Consider the following 16,686-nt stretch of genomic DNA (forward strand, 5'->3'; position numbering starts at 1 on the left):
TCCGAGAAATTTCTTGGGTCAAAATCGAAGAATGACCATGTAGGAGTTGACCTAGGTCAATTTTGTATATTTTTCGATTTCTGCAATAAAAATTTTTCCGAGAAATTTTTCGGGTCAAAATCGATGAATGACCATGTAGGAGTTGACCTAGGTCGATTTTCTATATTTTTCGATTTCTGCAATAAAAATTTTTCATAAAAATTTCTCATGCCAAAAATCGAAGAATGACCATGTAGGAGTTGACCTAGGTCGATTTTTCATATTTTTTGATTTCTGCAATAAAAATTTTCTCGACAAATTTCTCGGATCAAAAATCGATAAATGACCATGTAGGAGTTGACCTAGGTCGATTTTTTAAGATAGGATAATAAAAATTAAAAAAGTGTTACGTACATTTAATTTAAAATTTAACATACAAGTTAACATGCGGGCAAATATACATATCAAATTGGTATTTGATGATATTGTAGTATTAATTTATATTAAACAGTATAAATTAGTTAATGATTAAGCCAATCATTTTTTTATATGATCATTGCTTCTTTATGACAACAAAAAATTAATTAAAAATATACAATTGGATTTTAATATTGATATAATATTGGATCATTATTATCGATAGAATTTAACTTAACCCACAAAAATCGGACAATCTAGAGATCAGGTTCAATCCTTATAATATTAATATTTCCTTTAGAATTATTTCGCTTTACATTAGAGAATATTTTTGAATTAATATTTGCTTCAAAGCAAAATTTAGTTAACTATAAACTTTAATTAATCCTTTCATTCTTAATTGAATGAAGCACACAAGTTAATCTTGCCACATTTGATTATTTCGCGCGGATATATGTATATGGAATAAAAATTCCAATCTATCATGCCCGGTCGCATTATGACGATGCCACATGAGCCGATAGCGCAATTATGCGATATTTGCTCACGCGTATATTTCAATTAAATGAATGCTTATGGTCGGACTAATGCCAACAAATGCGCATGGCACGATGCCTAATGTAACGAACATTTGGCGATAACAGCACATACCTACACAGTATGTACAAACTATAAAAGATGGTCCGCGCATCTCGACTGCATCGTATTCTAGTATATCTATAGATATATAATATAATTTTCGATATTAAGAATTTTATTGAAATAAAATTTACTTGAAGTTAAATAAAGAAGAAGATGAGCTGCATTTGTATAATTGGCAATCGAAAAATTGTTCGTTTTTGTCAAAAGAAAAAATCTGTTTTAGATTCCGACATACTGCCTATAGAATTCATATGTAGGTATTTTCAAAGCTATTTGTTTTTAATCCGACAGTACATCATACGGCATTGAGTTATCTGAAACAGCGTGTTCCAGTTTTTTTTTTTCGGAAAAAAAACGCTTCCGGCGTTTACACAGCGATCACAATCATTTACTCGCAAAAACGCGTTAAACGGTTCCATAAACAAAACATTAAAAATAACAGTTGAGATATCTTATGTTTGCGAGAAGAAAAACTTGTACTTTCGTGGTAATACAATAAAGCGATGTGTTATAATGATTTAGAATAAATTTTTAATTTGACGATTTCGCTAAATTGCAAATGCATACATTTGTCAGTGAGAAATAAAAATAAATTAATTCCAATTAATCAAAGAATTTATAGATAAAAAGTGATTTACTAGATCCGTGAGACATTTTACGACATTAATGTATAGATAGATCGATTAAAAAAAATCCTTTTAGCGATTGGTTACGGCATATACGATATCTATCTAGTATATACATTCTTATACGTATATGTAGGTGAATGAGTACCAACGTATCTCTCCGACGTTGTTGTCAGGCAGGACGTGACGTAGAGGGTGGCAAAAGGAGCCGTACGGCACGACGACCCACATTCCGTCGAATTTAATTTCATGCCTTATCGCCGGTAGCCGTGGTACATACAATGCCTCAACTAGGGCGGTCGCGGATCTCTTTCTCGTGTGCGCACAGGTGTACGTGGAACCACCGTACAAATACGCATATGCACACATTCATTTACGTATGCTATGCACCTCGCTCTTACTCTTCTCGCACATTTTCTATTAATATCTCTCTCTCTCTCTCTCTCTCTCTCTGCAATTGCGCGTTCCAATTTTTTTCTCTTTGTATAATTAATAATATAAACCTCCTACAATGATTTATACTTCGATAAAGAGAAATACAGTAATTAGTAAACAGAAATTAGTTCAGAATACAATTTAGATTTCTATCTTTCTTTTATCTTGTCGTAAAGTAAAATTAATATTTTTCTAATGTTTTAATTTTAATAAATGTTAATTAGGTTAATGTAATTTTTCTAAATGTTATTGAACACCGATTCACTTTCAGAACAATTGTTCTATTTCTCATATTCAAATCAAACAAGTAATTCGTCACATTTATCTACGCGTTGATATCTGCCTCTCGTTTTACGTGCAAAAACAGGACAACCTCTCTTCAAACAAAGCAAGTAGCTCGTCGTTGATACTCTTCATATCTTGAAAATTTAACATATATATTCGCTCGTGCGAAACTCGTGCTCGTCTCATCGATCTACGTACGCGTTCTCTCCGCCTTGACCCTTATCTCTCTTTCTCCCTATCTCACTCTCTCGAATGCATTCACTCTCACCCTCTTATCCCTCTTTCATATTCTCTCACAGCTTCTCAGTCATTTACAGTGGCATTTCTATCACGGTCTAGGATAATGAATTTGCGTTTCGTCTCTGTCTCCGTTTCTACTGCTACTTCTCCGCTTTCCACCATTCCGACGCGGACGCGGCGCGAGCGCGTCGAGTTGCGTAAGTACGGCTATTATGCACCGTGCATCTGATGTACGCGTTTCTGTAACGAGCAAGCGCAAGCAGTAAATGTATACCGAGAGTCGATCGTGTGGTTGGCTATTTCTGCACGTGTTCCGACTTTACGCGGTGACGATTGCTTTATCAGATGTATGAGACTGACTGACAGAACGGGGTACGTGCCATCGGATCTCATGTCGACCGAATAAGAGTTTGCATTTTGTAAGCTATCGGAATAGAAATACAAATACATGATAAGACCATGTTCTTAATTAATTCCGTACAACTAACTTCCTCTGATAACATTTTACTTTAAAGTTAATTCTGTACACAAAGATATTTACAAATAAAGGAATTGCCGAAATGTTTTTTCTTTCTTAAGGAAAAATCAACTTTGTCTTACAATTAGTCACAGAATTAATTCTTATAGACAAGTCTCATGTATAAGGATACATCCTGCATGTACATGTCGTAAATAATTGCCTATGTTTACGGGGTTACGTTAGAAATAATAAACTCTTATCACTTATTCGCCACAAGAATGTTTAGACGACGATGATCGGCCGTGAGTTAACCGTGAGTCGCGCGTATTACGTTAAGTTTTCGCACGAGCGCGAAACGAAAAATTAAGCTATCAAAAAGGTTATTAACTAGCTATAATAACGAGCCAATTAGTCGGAAGGAACTTTCCAAGGATTTGTCACTGTGCCTTGCACAGCGGTCTATCATATCACTAAGACTCCCATTTCAAATGAAGTGAAGATTAGAAACACTGTCGGATTAAAACGAGGATGATCGTCCGTGACAAAATATGATATTAATATTGTTATAGCTATTAATATAGCTATTACTTGGAATGCATTCAAACATTCTTTCTTTTCTTTAATCATTTACTTTCACATCTTTTTTTAAAGCGATAGCGATATTTTCACGACAAGATATTTTCACGGAATAAAAGATGGCTTAACACAAAAGTGCAAAATGCGAGATAACGCGCGGCCTGCATCTAGGAATTATACGCGATCTATAAATTTGCTCTAAATCGCGATTAGACATTTAATGCTCTTAATCGCGATCGTGACACAGGTCAAGCAGCCCCGCACCGGATGGATGTCGACGACGATACGTAGTACGGCAACGGCGTAGAACGACGTTAGAACGTTACCGCTTGCGGCTGCAGCTGCAGCGTCATCGGTCGCTGCATCTGCAGCTGCGGTGGCGGCGGCGGCGGCGGTGCAGGCGGTGGCGGCAACCAGGATTTAATCAGAGGGCGAAACGATGCAGAACGTCGGCGACTATTATCAAAGAGCGCCGAGATGTTGTCCGGGTAGAAGCGGCGGTAGCAACAACAATAACAATAGCGCGGGCGGATCGGTGCGAGGCGCAGAGCTGCTCTGCTGCTGCTGCAGCTGCAGCACCGCTACTTCTATGAAGACTCCGGGGTTGCTAGCAAGTCTTGGCGTATGTGTGCTCGTTCTCGGCTACACCCTACTCGGCGCGTTCGCCTTTATGGCCCTCGAGGGAGGCTTAAAATCGGTGAGAGCGGTCGAAATCGACAACAATTAAATCGCCTCCTCTATTATAAACATTTGTCGTTTAACGTCGATATTTGGAATTCAATCATTCCGCTCGGCGATTTCGCATCCAATTTGATTCCGCACAGGTGAAATCAACAAATTGTCAAATAAACAAAGACAAAATTTATTAAATCAAATTATACGTTAGTCGAAAGATTGGCATTTATCTTTTTAGTATTTATTCTAGCCGCCTGATTAAAGATTTGACTCTTAAATTAGAAAATAATTGAAAAAAGAACACGATTATTAATTAAATATGATTGTGCATGTCAAAATGTAATATTTTCATTTTTAACGATTGCTAATCGATATTAAAGCATTTGACGGTTAAAATTATTTGAGAAAAATTTGATTAACCAAAATCGTTGGAAATTGATGATCGCTTAAACATTTCAATTCGCTATTTACACAATAAAAATATTTATATTTGTACATACTAAGCCGCGTAAGAGAATATCATACAAATAAATTTAAGAACGCCTTTTACAGTCGAGGCTGGATCTTGCAGGTGCTAATAATGTTTCTATATGAATTTTAAATCCATTATTCAGTTATTTAAACTGCGCGCCGAATTAATGTTGGACTTACAACGCAATCAAATTAGCTGAAGTTGGAATAGTGCACGGAAAGAACGATTTTGTTGAAAGACCTAAAAATTTTGCTAAAATTTGAAAATAATTTTTTATTGAATCATCAAAATAATTTGTTGGAATGTTAAAACTGATAAGTATTGCTATAAAACGTTTTGATATTCTAGCAATCATTTTGACTTTTGCACAAAATAATTTTGACTATTGATCGGAAGAGCACACGTATTTTCAGATCTGGATTCAGAAAAATTGTTCTTTCCATGTGAGATCTTCAATAATCTTTTAATAATCCGATGCAAAAAAGCATCTTACAAACATTGCGAACACAGCTCCTGCAGGTTCAAACTCTAGCTGAGGTAATATTTTTCGGTAATAATTTCTTTATGTGTTTTAAGATGCGACTTATTTGCATTAGATTATTAAAAATTGAAGAGTATTTGTGATTTCACTATTCCAGCTTCAGCTATAATGATTAATTTGGCGTGCAGTTTAAATGGCTGAATAATGTATTTAAAATTCATATGTGTAGAAATATATAAAATTGGGCAGCAAGGTTCAGCCTCGATCGTAGAAGGTTCTCAAATTTATTTTAAATTATATTTGTGTTTCTCCCATAGGATTCACTTACCGAGATTACATCGTCGAAACCCGACGGGACTTCTTACGTATTGCCCAACCTGGAGAATGATTCCACGGAATTGAGAGCACGTACGGTCGAGAAGTTGTGGAGCATAACCGAGGATCTTAACGTTCTCTACAAGGAGAATTGGACTCGTCTAGCTGCCCGAGAGGTCCTCGAGTTCCAGGAGAATCTGGCCCGCGGCCTCAGGCGCACTTCCTACGAGCAGGTGCCACCGTTGCCTCCGCGGTCCCGAGAGCATCACGCGGACAAACGGCTGCACGGTCGACGATGGACTTTCAGTAGTAGCCTGCTATATTCTCTGACGTTGATTACGACCATAGGTTCGTCCTTCAATCAAATCTTGAAAGAAAAACGCGCGAAAAGATTATCTCGATTCACATATTATCCGTCAAACCGTGCCCTGCATTACTTAACACATTTCGTACTCGAGTGAACCAAGACTCGTACATTCGCCGAGTATTATTGGTTCGTAGCTCGTAGCCTCGAAAGTCAAACATTTATTCTCGCCACGTGACATAGCTATTCTGCTATCGAAAAATATTAAACGACCGTTTCGGTTTCAGGATACGGTAGCGTAGCGCCACGCACAATCTGGGGCCGGCTGATCACTATAGTCTACGCCTTGGCGGGAATTCCATTGATGTTGGTCTATCTCAGTACGGTGGGCGATGTGCTCGCCCGAAGCTTCCGTCGTCTGTATGGACGAATGTGTCGGCGGCCGCGTAATTGCGCGCGAAAGCAACAACCACCGCCACCGCCACCGCCAGTCGGCGGCATAATGGCCAAGGCGTATCGCTACGACAATCATGTGGAAACCAAGGGAGGTGGCAATTATTACTCGGCAAGCAGGGAAAGCTCCTGCGATGATTTGGGTATTCGTGGCACTGGCAGCGCAATCCTGCTCGATTGCGGCAGCGAGGGTCTTTTGCACGCTACCACCAGTTCGACAGCCGCGCTCCAGGTAATTCCGTATAAGCGAAAAGATTATATTTGGTACCAATTTTGAGAAATCTTTTCTTTATATACAGAAATATATACAAAAAATATCTTCTAGTTACTGCGTAATATGACATTGTGATATTTGATAAAATTAAAGTTCATCAGAAAGAGGATCTATTTTAATTTAATATAAGAATAAATCTTTTCGTCTTCATGGACCAATTCGACATTTACACACGTCACATATCTTTCATATGTTTCAACTTTCTCATCCATCGACTATCAGGATGTGACAACAGGCAACGGCAAGCGACACTTTCATCCGTGTTCGCTGTCCTTATCATCCACCTCGTCACCGGCGTACATGCTAGAGATAGAGACCAACCCCGTCAGGATACCGATTAGCTTGTGCCTGGCGATAATGCTGGTATATATATGCGGCGGCGCGGTCATGTTCAACCGACTGGAGGGCTGGAGCTTATTGGAGGGCGGATACTTCTGTTTCACCAGCCTTGGCACGATCGGTTTTGGAGACCTGATGCCGGTGGGACGTAACGCGCCGTCGACCACCTTGGAGGAGCTCAGCCTGTGCGCCTGTTCGCTCTATATTCTCGCCGGGATGGGCCTGATCGCCATGTGCTTCAACCTCGTCCAGGAGGAGGTGGTACGCGTGGTCAGGGTCTTCGGTAGAACCTGCGGCATGTCGTCGGGCGTGGTGGTCGGACCTATCGGTGGTACAGGTATCCCTGATGAAGGCATTCGGTGGGGAATCAACGATGAAAGTCTTCCACGAGAGATAGAGAGAGAGCGAGCATCGTGAACCGTTGAGATTATTTTGTCGACTGTCACGCAGTAGTCGCGTTCAAAAACTGCTGCAGCAGCATATTATACACAATAATCCTGTAACAATTAATTAGCTCTAGATATCTCTAACCGATATATATATATATATATACATGTATGTATGTATGTATGCATCAGTCAGACGTAATCTTTACGTTGCGGAACGGTTTTCCGAGTGCCCCGTTGTTTTACGTAATTATCGTCATTACCAATCGTCATTGCCAATCGCGACCGAAGAAACTGAGAATTTCTGAAAAGTACAATCGAAAAGAACAGCGTGGTTGTACGACCGCGCCGAGACGAGTGGCAGTCACGAGGTCACGCGTGGTCCCTCTCTTTTTCTTTGCAGCAGGCGCCACTTCCGGTCTCAAGGCCGACCTCGATGATGGAGGTGGCACCAGCGACTCGCGATTGTCCGAACAAGAAGAGGAGGCGATCGCCATGTCGATGGTGCCGGCCGGTTCCTGACAGCATCAGGCCAGGAGCTCCGGCGACGGCAAGCTCCTGGCCCATCCCTCGAACACTGCCATAAAGTTGTCACCTGGCCATCATTCGCTACCGCGCAAGAAGACGTTACCGCTAGACGCCACCGGCAGGACGGCGAGCAACTCGTCGTCCTCGGGTGCCAGCGTTCAGCAGCAACAGTTCCAGCGGGGCCAGCCGTTAAGAAGGAGTTGTTTGTCGCCGACGCAACAACATCATCATCAGCAACAGCAGCAGCAGCAGCAACAACAGCAGCAACAGCAACAACAATTGCCTCATCATCATCAACACCGACAGCAGGAGAATTCGTTGCATTTTGAATACTTTGTACCGCGCAGCGTCAGCGAATTTAATCTCGCGGCCGCCGTGACAGATTTGGCGGTGCCGCCGCCTCCTCCTGCATCAGTCCTCAGGCCTTCCTCGGCGACCGCGCCACCAATTGCTACCGGAGTGATCGCTACCAGTCAGACGCGATTGCTGGATAGTGGCAGTGGCGGTGGTTGTAACACCGCTACCAGAAGTCGTGAGAAAATGGTTACGTTCGAGGATGAGGGAGTCAGTTGCGGCGTTACCTCGACACCTACCAGGAAGAACTTGCCCACTCTAGATAACGTCTTTATGTGACGTGTGGCACAGATTTCACGAATACTGAAACGCTTGCTGCTGTGGATAGGTGAGAACTTTGGAATTTACACATCTGAAGTCTGAAAAGACGAGCAGTGGCAAATTGTCAAAAATGTTGATCTATAGTGTCATTCGGTAACGATAGAAAAATTAAATGAATACGAAAGTTATTTCTATGAAGAATAAATGAATATGTGATTGAGTGATATTAACGATTGAGAAATATAGCGAGTTATTGTTAATCTGGTGATTATCGAAAAGTCTTTCGACGTTTTTGTAAAAAAAAAAAAGAATTAGTGAACGTATTCCGAATACATAATTAAAAAGCAGATTAGATGATATCAAGAAATAAGAACAAAATCATATTTGATTAGGATCATGAAACATAAATATCAAATAAAAAACAAGGATTTATTCATGGTTTATATAAAATCTGACATTAAAAAAAAAAGATAAAGAATATGAAAGATGTAAAGAGAAAGAAACGGCAAGACAAAGAAAGATATCGGATATTTGTAAAAGACTGCATATCAGTACAACGCGATGACATGAAACTATATAAGCATAGGAATATTTCAAATACCAAATGTGGCAGAGGATATGAAAATTATTAACAATTGATAAAGAACACTCTAAACAGAATTATAAAACAACATTAAGAAATATTTTGTTTGCGGATAAAACTTTTATCAAAATTTAATATGAGTTTTCAGCACCATGGACTTTTTCTTGTTACAACTACTGCACATGAGGAAAGATTGCCTAAATAATAGTAACATTCAAGACAATATTTAAAAGACACTTAAGAGACATCTGATAGATATATGTTCTAATTTTTCAGATATATATATCTCTTAGATATCTTTCAGACATCGTTGAGATATATTTGTGTTAATTTTAGAATCATTTTTATGTCTAACAAATTTTTGAAAAAGATATATATTCCACTTACAATTTATAGTTATATATTTTAATTTGCGATGCCACGCATAAGAACCGTATGTGAAAACGAAAAATAAAAGACAAAAATATCAAGAATAAACGTTCGAAAAAAAAAAAATGTTATAATTGACATTGAAGAATTTTCCGTGATAATGGAAGCTTCTCCTCGGCCGAAAGGCGACTGTACATTATCCTTAATTATAAATTATCGTTAAATTTAATTGTTAAATTACTTGCGCGCGCGCAGCGTAGGTTATCTATCGAGTATTCGATATTTTATGTCCGATGATAAGTCCGACTGTGTATTCCGAATATTACACGAATAGTTTGTATATATATATACATATATATATATATATATATATATTATATATATTCAAAAAATATATTGAATAATTCTAATTACTTACTATCCCATCATATATTCAACATACAAATAGTTATATATAATATATGTATTATTATTTATATATTATATTTATATTATTATTAATATGTATTACATATGTATTATACATTGTGTATATATATATATATATATATATATATATGTATATATATATAAGAATTAAAAAGATAATACATACATAAAAAATCAATTACATTAAAGTTGAACGATCAATTAGAATGATTCGATTGTGAACGGTAAGTTTAATAATCATTTGTAATTATAAAATGTATACAATAATTTTTTTGCTCAAACAAAAAGCAAAATTCATCTATAATAACAAATAGAAAATTATTATCAATTGTTAATTTATTAACTAACTTAATTGAGTTAATTGAGTTTAAACTATATTAAAATTCAATGCACTATACTTTTAAATCACCAAGTAAATAGTAGCTTTTGCGCATCTTTTACGTCATTTTACATCGATGCACAGTATTATATATACTTACTATATTTTACACGAGGACCGTACAAAAAAGCAAAAAGGAATCTGAAAGAGCTGGACATGACGGCCTTTGCTTGACCAGCTGTTACCGTAAAATATCCTCGCGCGACGCGCACTAACGCTCCCGGGAGAAGTGGATGTAAACTATACAACACATCCATTTTTCTGTATCGCGGGATAAACTACTTTCAAAATAAAATGTGTGCTTACCAGAGCTGGCAGGAGTGATATATCTCACTGGTTTGAACCATTTGAACGTATCTTTCACTCCTTCCTGGCTCTGATAACAGTGGCAACACGGGCACGCACACATTTTATTTATGGAAGTAGCACAGACTCAAACCACATTCATTTTTGATGTCACAATTTTATCGACAATGTCAGAAAATGGACGTAGCTACGTAGTACCCATTTAAAAAATGCATGCAATGGCGCTAGTGTATGTACGTATGGCCAGAGAGTATTTTTATTTTATCGTATAATTTCAATTGTCTTTCTCTTTTTAATTCTCTGCATTCCACTGTAATTACGATTCAAATCGTAGACAATTTTACGTTTTAAATTCAAATCCAAAATGTAACATTTTATATATCGGGAAAAGTAAGGTTATTTACTCCTTAGGAATTCTAACCTTTATCAAGTAACTGTGGTGACACATGCCGCTCTGGAGCACATGTTACGTTTACGATGTTGTCTATAAACAGTATTAAATTGATTACTTTCATAAAGCATTCGACGTGGAAAATATACGTAGGTAATACGTATTGTTATTTGAGAACCTGTCGCAATCGATACAGGCTGATTCAGACTTTCAATTATTCGACGAAATGCGACACGAAAAAGGATGGCGTTCAACCCTGCATGTCTCTGGATCCCAGAGTCGAGGCATTGCGAGAAAAATTAATATATTGCGACTATTTGGATTATCAGAAAGTGAAAATAGGATACATGAAGCGTTACTTATTGAAAAAGAAAGCTGAGCACGCTGAAAGAGAAGCACGAATTGATAAGCTGACAAATGTACCCGTCTACAGCATACTCTTGGACACAAAAAATGATGAAAACAACTTGAAGCAGGAGCATATAAATACAGAAGAAGATGTAGCGAAGCCTGTACATATGCCGTATGCGAGTACCGATTCGTACAGTAGTACGGACACATCTTCAATCGAGGTGAATAAAAGTAATTTTGATGAAAATACGATATCGTTGAACAACAAGTATAAAGCTCTATATGAAGAATACTTGGCGCAAAAGAATGCAGATTTAGGAAAAGAAGAATTCACTCTGCAGGATTATTTAGAAGAGATAGATACAGATGCAGATCCAGATACGTTATACAAGAGACATTTTCCGATATCGAATGTGCCACCCAATTGGATGGTCGACGTCGAGCAATATGACGATAGTTCGCAGAGCAATACCTGGCTCAGTAATTACGGAACTCCAGATCCAAACTCCAATGTTAGTTCCGTTCCTTGTGGTGGATGTGGCGCCTTACTACACTGTAAGGACCAAGCTCTCCCAGGTTACTTGCCCTCTGAGTTATTTTTGAACAAGAGCAAGCAGGAATTGCGAGTTATGGTTTGTCAAAGATGCCACTTTATGCAGTATTACAACACCACGTTGGAGGTGAAGGTATCTGCGGACGAATATCCAAAACTTTTAAAGGTGATAAAAAATAAGAAATGCGCCGTCATTCTGATTGTTGATCTTACGGATTTTCCATGTAGCATATGGCCTGAAATAAATAGCGTTCTGCATTCTTCGACACCAGTATTTGTCGTGGGGAATAAAGTTGATTTGTTGCCCCAAGATTCTAAACATTTCTTCACTCATATTAAAGATTGTTTATCGAAAGCTATAGAAAGTACAGGAATCAAGAAGGAGAATATCAGACATGTAGCACTCGTATCTGCGAAAACTGGCTACGGTATAGAAGAACTTATTAATAAATTACACACTATCTGGAAATATAAAGGTAAGGATTCACGAAATGGATCATGATATAGAATCTAGATGGATAATAATCTGCTTCATATTTTATATCTATTATAATTATAATTTAGGAGATGTTTACTTAATCGGATGCACAAACGTTGGTAAATCTTCTCTGTTCAACGCTCTTCTGCAGTCTGATTATTGCAAGGTACAAGCTGTGGATCTTATACAACGTGCAACCATTTCTCCTTGGCCAGGCACAACATTGAATTTGCTCAAATTTCCTATTTTAAATCCTGTTAAATGGCGACTTTACTTGAGAACGTTGCGATTGCAAAAGGAACAACAGTACAAGCATGCCGAAGAGAAATTCCGAATCAGTCAGTTCAAGGCGACTCGTAACTTAAAGTACGCCACATTGCAAAGTATGTATCGTTCTCACACCTGTTGAGTGCAAAATTCTCACAACACGCAGTTGATTGTAATCGATTGGAAATTTTTGCATTATTATTCGTATGTGAAAGTAATACAAGCCGAAACGTTGGAATTTTTTAATCATATACTTGACTTTATTAAATAATTTTATTTTGTAATTTAACTTATTGTTTAATTTGCGCCCACTTACCGCGCTAACTCTCACAGCCTTCTCTGTAATTTTGAGTTCGATTTAAATGTGTTATTCTAAATTTAGGTCACATTGGCAGAACATTTCAATCGAAATCCGAGATTAAAGTAGGAAACGATCTGTTCGTGGTAGGAAAATATAACAAGCATACGCAGCAACTAGGTTTTGATGAAAATAAAGAAGAGTATAAATACAGCCGCTGGTGTTACGATACTCCCGGCACCATTCAACCGGATCAGGTGTTGGATTTGTTAACGACGCAGGAACTTTTGTTGGTTTTACCGAAGAAAATAATCTTCCCTAGAACATTCGTTCTACATGTAAATCAAACGATATTCTTGGGCGGACTGGGCAGATTGGATTACGTAGAGGGCAATAGTTTTATTAGGTATTTATGCATACTTGTGATTGCCGATAGTAATGTATTAAATTAAAGGTATCCAAGTATTAAAAACGATTACTATTATTATTTATTTAGGTGTACAATATTTTCGAGTAGCGAATTGCCAGTGACTCTAACTCATACTGAGGATGCGGACAGTGTATACAACGAGTTACTCAAAACGAAAGTGTTTGTCGTACCTGAAAACAATTCGGACCGATTGAAACATTGGCCGGCATTAGGATCTAAGGAGATGGAAGTTACTGGTATCGGAAAGAATGAATCGATCGCCGACGTTATTTTGTCCAGTGCAGGTAATTTTTCCTTACAAACTAATAAATTTATGTATTTGCACATTGCCTTCCGAGCTTGCCTTCGTAGCTGTAGTTTTATAATTGTTACAGGATGGATCGCGATCGCTGTTGAAGAGGCTGAGCGTGTTTCATTGAGGGCTTGGAGTCCACAAGGTCGCGGGTTATATCTAAGAACACCAGCGCTTTTGAAGAAATCTGTTGCTTTGCGTGGCAATCGAATCTCAGATACACCGACGTACAAAAGCGGACGTCAAGCATATAGAAAATAAATAAGTGGGTATAAAATTTATATGCAATATTGTACGTTACGTGCGTATATTCCAAATGCATTTTCGCGTTACATGCATATTCTCCAACGTTTATATATGTATGTATATATGTAATTAATTTATTCATTCATCTCTTTTTAATTCATAACTGTAATTTGATAAAGGAATGCCAATATACTATATGTTTGTATCAACTACAGTTTCTTTGCAAAGTTATTTGATAACGATTGAATGAGTTATATTAATACTTGTGGACAATGAGATTGCGACACTTTTTTTCAGTGAATTTAAAAACGCGTGGTTTTAAACATTCTGACAGTGTTTCTCAAATAATATTGCATAAATGATTGAATTTGATATTAGTCTCAACATTTGGTACATTATTATTTTAATTGTATAGAATTAACGCGCTCGTAAACTCACTGAAAAAAAAGTGTCGCAATTTTATTGTCCACGAATACATAATTTACAACTCAATTAATAACTTACTTAATTGCACAATTAAATCTTAATTCCTGTATTTTTTTTTATTAAATAGGATTGCTTGTTATTACATTTGATGTGTACATATTTACACACACACACACACACACACACACACGCACGCACGCACATCAAACGTGATAATAAATAAAGCAATATTATTTAATAAAAAAATTGTGTATACATATAATTTAAGCAATCTTCAGAATTTTTTATAATTTTTTATGATATAAAAATCATATTAGAAAAAGATCTGAATGATGACAATATTTTTCGCATCAATTATCAGTTTCTTGCGCACGCATTTTTGCTTGTTTATACATCCTTTTGTAAAATTTTTCCAAATTCTTGTAAAATCCATGGCCCGAAGAGTAATCTCGAATGTACTCGCATTTCGGATCGTATTTCACAACACTGAAATAATATTTTTAAAGTTTACATGTCGTGTGCAGGACGATTTTACTCAACGACACTTACTTATCCATCATTTCAGTAGCGTACCATTTTTCTTTAGTTTTAGTTTTCTGACGATTTTCGATTTTGGATTGTAATCTGTAAAAACACAACGGTTGTAATGTAAAAAATATTTAAGAAATTCGTCCATTTTCAATGAACTCACAATGGCATTGCCTCTTCCTCTTGTGTGTCGAATACGTCATTTTTACAAATATAATCACACTCTCTAATATCAGATAAATTTCTGCAATATCTTTGCTTATTGTCAACACATTTCTTAACTATATCAGAATCGTCATAGTATTTGGGAAAATAACAATTATATTTGAAACAAACTGGACAATTGTCTGTAATATGGGTATTGTCACATATAACAGTGGGTTCGGCTAACTTTGAGAAATCTGGTCGACAAGTGCATATAGATTTTCTCCTTAAAGTTGAGTGGTAACAATTGAACTGATCAATTTGCGATTCTGCTTGATGATTTGTAGAAGGATACGAAGGACATTGATGAAAATCGCTTGATTTCTGACGATACCTTTATCCATAACATATATTTATATCATGTAATAACACGTAAACGTAATAATAATAATAATAATAATAATAATACTTACGGTCGACAGCTTTGAGATCTCGGTTTACTTTTAGCGTGACACACTCTTCGTTGTCTTATAATACCTTTAATCGGTCTTTTTCTTTGCCCATACGCCGTTTGCTAAAATTTACGCACAGAAGACCGACATTACTAACAGATGATCCTTAAGATCGAATAGATGTGAAAGGAGAAAATTTAAACAACACATCGATTTCAATCTGTATCTATCAAGTACCTTAGAGTTAATCATTTTTGGATTGATGACATAACATTTACTCATACTTGTGTCACAGAAGCCCAAGATTTCCTCGACAATCGTTTTGGTGGAGACCTCGATTTTGGGTGCTATGATACCCTGAAGAGAAAAACGACCGTAATTTTGTCGTTGTTGAAAAATTTTTACATCTTACAATTGTATTAAACAAATGGATACGAAAAACATACGGGAAAGTATTTAGTCGGCTCCATTAGAAGGTCAATGTCCACACCGGCTAGTAAACCTTTGAAACAGGGTGCGGGATATAGCAAATCTGCCAAATTTGTCTCAAACGTTGCCAAAGTAATGCCTCGGCTAGCTGGCGTTGCCCACTGTATCAATTCCGTATATAAAAATTCTTGCTCCAAAGTGTTTTGCAGCTCCGTTAGGGAAATTATTCGAGCAAAGATTTTATCGAAGATAAATTTGTCATGGAACAAAAGTGGGAAAATCGGGCTTATTGCGTGGGATTCCGCACAAGAATCGAAAACGTTGATTCGCAGAGCCACTTTGCCATTGGGACACAACCAAACGCCAGGACACGTTATCTAAAACGTCATGCCACGTGAATAATTGAATTCCATGGCGATACACAGCAAAAATGTCGTGATAACGTACCGCGTGTACATCTAGCTGTACTTTAACGTGAAAAGCTCTGCCTGCCATGCCGTCCAACTGTATGTAATGACAATTTCATTAATCATATGGTTAACAGCATCGTTGCCTACTTGTATACGCTCCGAATGTCTCCGAATGTTATGTCATCAATCCGTGTTCAGATCTTACTTTCTGGACCTTGTTCGGTAAAAGAGCGTACACGTATACACTTTAAAGACCATATCCATGCCATCTTGCGAAAGAGTTACCATGATACTTGTCATACTTGTTGCCAGGGAACAGCGACACAACATCACTCGCGAATCAATGTATCGAATTTTGTCAAATAAGCCGATTTTAGCTCGATTGATATTATTTTCCATTTTTCTCTAACGATATATTCGTTA

At 37.3% G+C, this 16,686-nt stretch overlaps 3 protein-coding genes across 5 annotated transcripts in view; 2 read left to right on the top strand and 1 right to left on the bottom strand.

The window, feature by feature from the left end:
• LOC105456430 (potassium channel subfamily K member 18) overlaps positions 1 to 7,897 on the top strand; it is an 18,663-nt gene extending 10,766 nt beyond the window's left edge. The window contains exons 2-6 of the mRNA XM_011700457.1: positions 3,908 to 4,357; positions 5,606 to 5,951; positions 6,195 to 6,592; positions 6,857 to 7,310; positions 7,763 to 7,897. Of these exons, the coding sequence (XP_011698759.1) occupies positions 4,100 to 4,357; positions 5,606 to 5,951; positions 6,195 to 6,592; positions 6,857 to 7,310; positions 7,763 to 7,881 (1,575 nt within the window). The 5' untranslated portion in view covers positions 3,908 to 4,099 and the 3' untranslated portion in view covers positions 7,882 to 7,897. The remainder of the gene's footprint in view (positions 1 to 3,907; positions 4,358 to 5,605; positions 5,952 to 6,194; positions 6,593 to 6,856; positions 7,311 to 7,762) is intronic.
• A 2,885-nt stretch (positions 7,898 to 10,782) lies between these two features.
• LOC105456432 (nitric oxide-associated protein 1) lies at positions 10,783 to 14,088 on the top strand. Its single transcript, XM_011700459.1, has 5 exons — positions 10,783 to 12,339; positions 12,428 to 12,724; positions 12,991 to 13,312; positions 13,403 to 13,620; positions 13,711 to 14,088. Exons 1-5 carry the CDS (start codon positions 11,046 to 11,048, stop codon positions 13,887 to 13,889), a joined length of 2,310 nt encoding a protein of 769 aa, XP_011698761.1. The 5' UTR covers positions 10,783 to 11,045; the 3' UTR covers positions 13,890 to 14,088.
• Positions 14,089 to 14,580: 492 nt separating this feature from the next.
• On the bottom strand, positions 14,581 to 16,641 carry LOC105456437 (spermatogenesis-associated protein 6). Of its 3 annotated transcripts, none has more exons than XM_011700467.1 (8): positions 16,566 to 16,641; positions 16,301 to 16,477; positions 15,871 to 16,230; positions 15,662 to 15,781; positions 15,446 to 15,546; positions 14,992 to 15,366; positions 14,850 to 14,924; positions 14,581 to 14,786 (listed from the first exon to the last, which is right to left on the bottom strand). In XM_011700467.1, the coding sequence occupies exons 2-8, from the start codon at positions 16,346 to 16,348 to the stop codon at positions 14,651 to 14,653; spliced, it is 1,215 nt and encodes a 404-aa protein (XP_011698769.1). In that variant the 5' UTR covers positions 16,349 to 16,477; positions 16,566 to 16,641; the 3' UTR covers positions 14,581 to 14,650. The 3 variants fall into 3 exon arrangements, with proteins under 3 accessions (XP_011698769.1, XP_011698770.1, XP_011698771.1); XM_011700468.1 differs by having other exon boundaries at positions 16,301 to 16,357; positions 16,469 to 16,608; XM_011700469.1 differs by having other exon boundaries at positions 14,874 to 14,924; positions 16,301 to 16,608.
• Between the last annotated feature and the right edge of the window lie 45 nt (positions 16,642 to 16,686).

Source organism: Wasmannia auropunctata, unplaced genomic scaffold (genome assembly GCF_000956235.1).
Source record: "Wasmannia auropunctata unplaced genomic scaffold, wasmannia.A_1.0 LD335681.1, whole genome shotgun sequence".
In the NCBI taxonomy this organism is placed as follows: Eukaryota; Metazoa; Arthropoda; class Insecta; order Hymenoptera; family Formicidae; genus Wasmannia; species Wasmannia auropunctata.

Excerpts from the sequence above, each read along its gene's own strand:
- LOC105456437 (XM_011700467.1), bottom strand. The coding sequence starts at position 16,348 with ATGGCAGGCAGAGCTTTTCACGTTAAAGTACAGCTAGATGTACACGCG. Across the intron at positions 15,367-15,445 it reads AGATCTCAAAGCTGTCGACC|GTATCGTCAGAAATCAAGCG; the intron begins GTAAGTATTATT and ends TTATGGATAAAG. Across the intron at positions 14,925-14,991 it reads GAGGAAGAGGCAATGCCATT|ATTACAATCCAAAATCGAAA; the intron begins GTGAGTTCATTG and ends GTGTTTTTACAG.
- LOC105456432 (XM_011700459.1), top strand. The coding sequence starts at position 11,046 with ATGTTGTCTATAAACAGTATTAAATTGATTACTTTCATAAAGCATTCG. Across the intron at positions 12,340-12,427 it reads CACTATCTGGAAATATAAAG|GAGATGTTTACTTAATCGGA; the intron begins GTAAGGATTCAC and ends ATTATAATTTAG. Across the intron at positions 12,725-12,990 it reads AAAGTACGCCACATTGCAAA|GTCACATTGGCAGAACATTT; the intron begins GTATGTATCGTT and ends TTCTAAATTTAG.